This window comes from Antrostomus carolinensis, unplaced genomic scaffold (genome assembly GCF_000700745.2).
Source record: "Antrostomus carolinensis isolate BGI_N321 unplaced genomic scaffold, ASM70074v2 scaffold42119, whole genome shotgun sequence".
Taxonomy (NCBI): Eukaryota; Metazoa; Chordata; class Aves; order Caprimulgiformes; family Caprimulgidae; genus Antrostomus; species Antrostomus carolinensis.
The window spans coordinates 616-7,146 of NW_010337221.1; the positions used below are offsets into that span (position 1 = coordinate 616).

General features: G+C 38.0%; 1 protein-coding gene across 1 annotated transcript in view; it reads left to right on the forward strand.

Annotated features, from left to right (window-relative positions):
• Positions 1 to 533: 533 nt before the first annotated feature.
• LOC104530510 (ras GTPase-activating-like protein IQGAP2) overlaps positions 534 to 6,531 on the forward strand; it is a gene marked incomplete at its 5' end in the record, with an annotated part of 14,724 nt that continues 8,726 nt past the window's right edge. Inside the window, 4 exons of the mRNA XM_010175106.1 lie at positions 534 to 766; positions 2,097 to 2,229; positions 4,910 to 5,012; positions 5,921 to 6,062. Coding sequence (XP_010173408.1) covers positions 534 to 766; positions 2,097 to 2,229; positions 4,910 to 5,012; positions 5,921 to 6,062 — 611 coding nt within the window. The remainder of the gene's footprint in view (positions 767 to 2,096; positions 2,230 to 4,909; positions 5,013 to 5,920; positions 6,063 to 6,531) is intronic.

The following is a 6,531-nucleotide window of genomic DNA, read 5'->3' on the forward strand; positions in this document are numbered from 1 at the left end:
AAAAGTTCTGCCTGTTTCTGGGATCAGAAATTATTTGAAGCCACCATCTGCACAATACAGGTTACTGTAACATCATTATAGAAACTGCAGTTTGGAAAATCTTTTCTCTAGTCTTTTTAGGGCTGCATGCAGTCCTCATGAGAAACAATGGGTACCTTGTCAGTGAATGCATTAAATGCTGGCAAATACCTTCAGAGAATGAGTGTCTGGTGCTGAACCTTGCAAAATCTAGAAGAAAGAGTTGTATTAGTTTCTGTGTTCAAGTCAGTCTTGCATTAGCTGACCTAAAGCCAGCATGAAATTGAAATGTGGTTCTAAAAGTCCATAACTGATGTTCACAGAGGTTTTGTAAGACGTGCATCTTATAAAAGACCACAGGCTCTTCCAGTTAGCCACAGAGGTAGCATGCATATCTTAGGAGTTCTTCTAGCACCAGTTCCTATGGTCTAATTCAGGAGTAGAAATTATTTATCATGTTTTGTAAAATGTAATTACTGTATGCAAAAGGAAGGTCTCTTAATTTTTTCTTTTAGATTGTCGGCAACCTCCTGTACTATCGCTACATGAACCCTGCCATTGTTGCTCCTGATGGTTTTGATATAATTGATATGACAGCTGGGGGCCAGATACACCCTGACCAGAGGAGGAACCTAGGTTGTGTGGCAAAAGTCCTTCAGCACGCTGCTTCTAACAAACTCTTTGAAGGAGAGAGCGAACATCTATCATCTATGAACACTTACCTCTCACAGACATACCAGAAGTTCAGGTATTGAAAGCCTTCACAAATACCTACACAGTAAAAGCTCTCCCCTAGGATGAGTAAGGGTAGACTCCACATTTATAGGAGTTCCATTCTCTGAGTTAAAAAATGTTGAGTGATCTGGCATAGATAAATTTTCACTGCTGAGGAAGCGGGAATAACAGGTTGTATTTCTGCTTGAGCATTGCTTTGAGAACTAATCATCTCATGTGGCTTGGTTGCCTTACTGCTAACAGATTGTGAGAGCAGTGTGGGGTGATTCATTATCCAGCAGAAATAATGTAACCCAAAGCTGAATGTTTTATCTGAGGAAAAAACTTACTGGTCAGGAAAATGTTGTGGGTTTTGTTTTCATTCTTTCATCTTTGAGAGATTCTATGCAGATTTTATTCTTTCATCTTGCAGTCGTGGGAAATTGCGTGCTTTGCTACACTCTGGGACACAAGTTCTTTGGGATTATTGCTCATCTTTTCAGGTGATGGATATTATTAGCTTGAAGTGTTGTTGTGTCTGGTGGTAAACACTCTCACAACTTCTATCTTTAGTATTTGCCCTTCATGAAAGCAAATGCACTGTTCATATAAATTACCTTGAGAGGTTAGCCATGAATACAGAGATTTAAACTTAGTCATTCTGTTTATTGAAATATTTATGAGCATGGCATAAACATGAGGAAACAATAGGGTAGAAAGTGTTATAGCAAGAAAAACAAACACTAAAGAAAGAGCCTGCTCTAGTTGGCCCTTTGACTACAAAAAGAAGAATCCCTGTCCTAATTCAGTTAATGAGTCTCTGGGTGACTGCGCTCTGTACTTTAACTAAACTCTCCTTGGATACCAACAGTAGCTGCTCTCAGCTGCTTGTTCCTCTTGTACTCACCTAGCAAATGCAATTGCAATATTAGCTATGTTAAAAGCTACCAGTCCTGCATAGATCTTGTACTGTGCATTTATGCAGGAATTTGACCAAACCTTTCATAAACCCTTGAGGTCATCTGCCTCCACAACCTCCTCTTGTAGCAATATACAGACTTTTGCTACCTGTTGCTTAAAACAATGCTTCTTTTCATGTATTTGACAGTTAATTATTTTCCTTCTAGTTTCATTACATACCGCCTTGTTCCATTATTGTGGGATTTGATTAATTAATTCTGTATCCATCTCATGCAACACCACTGTGATTTTGTGCAACTGAATGGTATCCCTCAGATTTTCCTCTCCAAACTAATGCCGCCCCCTCCCTTTCCCCCTCTCTCTTCCTCCCTGTTCTTTTTTACAGGCTAATGAAAATGAGTTTATAGAGGACTATTACTGAAGTCTTTCTCATTTTCTCTTAGGAATTTTTTTCAAGCAGCATGTGATGTTCCTGAACCAGAGGAGAAATTCAATATCGATGAATACTCTGACATGGTGACCCTTAGCAAACCTATCATTTATATCTCCATTGAAGAAATTATCAATACTCACTCAGTAAGTGAATGAAAATATACTAGTCAACACACTAAAGTTGAATAGATTATTAAATACTTGCAACAAACCTTATCCAGGGAAGGCTAAACGTTCATTCTTCCTTTTGAAATAGTTTCATCAGTTCATCTCTGAAATGGTCTGGAATTGAGTATTAGATTGCATTTTTCCTAGAAAATTGCTTTCATTTAAAAGCAACATCTTGATTAACAATTAAATATAACTTTTTCTGATGGGAGGGAGGAACATTTTTGTTCTAACCTAGTGTGACATGTCGAAGTTATTTATACTTAGAAATACTTTCCTGTCTTGGCTAAGAAAGTGACACCAATTTGAAGAAGTTCCTTTGACTCTGGGAATAGAGGAAAATGCAGTGTATTTCATTACTCTGGCATTCTGTCATATGTTTTGTTGGAAGCAGATGCAAATGTCTGATTTAGAAGGACTGAAGTTGTGGCATCCTGCCAGTTCTTTATCGTGGGTAAAGAACAGATTAACTGCAGTCTGTAGTATGATTCATTACGGTCTAAGTTAAACGTCTGCCACATGGTCATCCTGGAATATTACTATCTGTTTTCTGGCTTGCAAGATGTTCCCTGCCACCTCCCCTCCCAAAAAAATAAAGCCCTCCAAAAGCCCACAAACCTCACAAAGAACCTCCCACAAATACTGTCAAATACACTATGGAAAAGGTAGAATACCCAGCTCCCGGAACACCACATTACAAGTAACCTTTATTCAAGGGAAACTTAATAGCCTAGTCTGCTAAAAATATATTTGCTGGGTTGTCTTTGTGCCTATTCTTCCTTTTAATTTTTTTTAAGGCATAGACCTATGCTGCATGCTTATGATCAGTTGTTATATTTAAACACTAGTCTTGGTCAAATATTCCTTTTAGTTGGATCTTTGCATGTCTAATATGTTATTTGGACCTAATATGACAAAGTATTACTAGGCAATTTTGTATTAGCTGATAAAATACTCCGCAAAATATAAAGTAATTTAATGAAAGTAAATTGCCAAACAAAGGAAGTCAAGGAGATGGTCCTTTTTGAGAACATGACTACATGCACTTGCTTGCTTACGGGAAGCAAGTAATTAGGGCTTATGACTGTACATTATCTGTGTGCAGTATATTTACCAGGCGATCCTCCTTGGCTTCTGCCTCTTCCATCAACCCTCCTCAGAGAGCCTGAGCCTTCATCTGGGTTGTCTTCTCCCACTGCACCTTCCCTGCAAGTGTAAATTAAACTTTCTATTTCGGACATACAGGTCCAAAGGAAAAAAAATCATTTAAATAACAGGAGATGCATAAACTTTTTAGCTGTTGTCATGTGTAGCTCAGCTTCAGAAAAAGTTCTTAAATCTGCCCTTTGTCATCATTTCCCGTGGCACTTGCCTAAGGTTAATTTTCCTTGCACACCTCTGTAGGGCTCTATTGCATTCATCAGCTTTGTTTTTTGGTGCTTCCCCATTTCTCTCTTGCCTTTGCCCCAAAGTATCTGTCTTCATCTGTGCTTGTACAGCACCATGCGTGGTGGAGTTTTAATCAGCACACATAGTGTTTCTCAGCAATTTCACATTATCATAGTCAACATTATTTACAGTGTGGGCTACGTGATGCACGTAAGAGAAACTTGTTTTAAACAAGTTAATGGTTGTGGGCATATAATGCTCACTTCTGTCTTGTAAGTACATCTGAAATGCCTTTCTTTTCTGGACATAGGCTTTTTAGGCATCAGTAAGTTTCTAGTAACCCCTAACTCTTGACTGATTATAACTTGCAGTGTTTAAAATACTTAGAATCCTGAAATTTTTGCCTACTGTGCATGCTTTGCTGTTGCTAAATTTCAGTGGATCTTGGTGACACTGTGTCTTTGTATTAGTCCTCCAAGTAAGGAATATTGCTTCTATAGGGAATGGACTGTTGAATCTAGTGGTCACCAATTCTGCTGGCTTTATCTAACTAAGCACTAAGTTACTTTTCTCATGGATAGCAAGAGCCTGTTTTCAAGAAAATGTTAGTGCCCTGTTCATGTCCTTTATTAACTTGGTTTGCCAGTATTTTGGTGGCTTAAAGTTTTGAGAATGTGCCCAGGCGCAATGGAAGTTGCAAAAATCCTGCAACTTCTAAGTCTATTAGAAATTGGGCAGCAGGTGCTGCATACCTGGTTTATCACTTACAAAATATAGTAATTTCTGGGAGGTATTACTGGCGCTATTGTAAGCTACTGGAATGAATATACAGAAAACAGGTATCTTTCTATAGACTACTAACCCTGTCTTCATTCCTTTGTGTGCTTAGTTCAGGATGCCGCACTGAAATACTCTGCTTGGGATTTTCACCCTTTACTGTACAATACTTTGTTAAACCTAAAGGCAAATCTTAAACTTCTGCTCAGCTGTAATGTTCAGCACCCTGGAGATGATTGTTGAAGGAGCGTGGCAAGCTGTTTTACACCAAGAGCAATTCTAAACTTGTAGTCCAGAACTGAGCATGCTTCCCCTGCTTGGGTCCTCCATAATTCTGATCATGCTGGTCTAGATTTTCAGCATTTACTCTCCGGATTTATTTACAAGTATAAAGACACTGGGAATGTGGGGATTTGGGGGTTTTTTTTGGTTGGTTGTTTGGTTGGTTGGGGTTTTTTTGGAGGATGACTTGATTTACATTTGTTTATAGCTACTATTAGAACACCAAGATGCCATTGCCACTGAGCCGAATGACCTGCTGAATGAATTGCTAGAAGGTCTGGGACCTGTTCCTGACGTAGAGTCTTTCCTTGGTATGCTGTTCTTCATCTTTATGGTTAACTTCACTAAAGGGGCAGATTTAAATGGGGGCTTGATTTAAATACTCTTATGTCTCTCATAGTGACAGCTTCTTCATTTACTACAAAGTTCTTTCTGAACACTTCTTGTAACATTGCTCCTTATAGTTGAACCTTCTTCTAACTGCAATATTCACTCTAAAGATTAACAATGTGATTAAAAATCCAAATGTTAGTAATGTTTTGAGCAGAATGATCCAGTTGTACTCAAATTGCAGATAGAAAACTAGTAATTTTTTAATAACCTGATTTTAATATTTGCTAGTGTTGGCTAGAAAGTTACAAAAAGTGCATGGGAAATTCTTAAAACAGCCATTTTTATTTTGATACTTAATTATTCAAATAAAAATGAAGCTTTATAAATTATACAAATGTATTAGAAAGTTATAAGGAATAAATGTGACTGATACTTAATTTGCCTTAATTGTAGTAAGACGTGAACTGTTTAGAAAGCAGCTAAGATGTCATGGATAATACCAGCTTCCAAGTGAACAGCCTGTTAACATAGCTGCTACTCTTCCATTTTTCGCTATCACTGCATGTTAGGACAAAGGATGTTAACTTGTTTGTATTCTTTGAGAAGAAGGCATGCTAGTCTCTTGCACATCAGTAGCTTGCACATCAGAAAAGCAAGAATTGGTGGTATTTCCAAAACATTCTAACTGGGCTTATAAATAGCTGTTTTATGGTTTTGATTGTCAGTGTCCAAAAAAAGACTACTTCTAAATAGTAGGAATGGGTATACTATTTAATAAACTTAATATTTCTGATTATGTACAGTGATTTATCTACATTCTTGTTTGCTTCATGCATTGGATCATGGGAAAGTTGGCAAACTTGAAGTAAAAGATATTTCCTTACAGGGGAAGGAGCTGTTGATCCCAATGACCCCAACAGGGAAAGCACACTGAATCAACTTGCAAAAACAGAGATTTCATTGTCTCTAACAAGCAAATATGAGTTACGAGAAGGTGAAGATCAGGATCTCAAAAGCCTGATGATAAAGTAAGTTGCTGGAAGACTTATATTCTAGCAGTGCTTTTTGCTTGTTCGTGTTTTTTCTTAAAAACAAAACAAAAAAAAAGGTTTCTTCCACCCTGCTACCCTGCCTAAGTGCATTTTTGAGGTGCAGAGTGCACTCAGTTTTCAAATGCCAGTTTGTGTTCAGTCCTACTCCTACGCAAAAGTCAGAGAAACTATCAATTTTTCCAGAAAGCTTACAGAAAAAGAAACCTACTACTACTTGTGTTTTGGACTGGGGCTGGATCATTATCTAAGCTAGTAAGTGCTTTTCCATTAAGTTGTATAAGCATCCTGCTTTAAAACACCACAGCCTTGGGAAAGCAGAGATGAAAGACTGTCTAGCCATGTAAGGGACAGACAGTATCACACTCTCCTCTCCTCCCCCTCAAAGAAAAACACTTTCCTGATGTACTACCATCAGGCGTTTGAACAGGATGCAACTGTCGCTTCA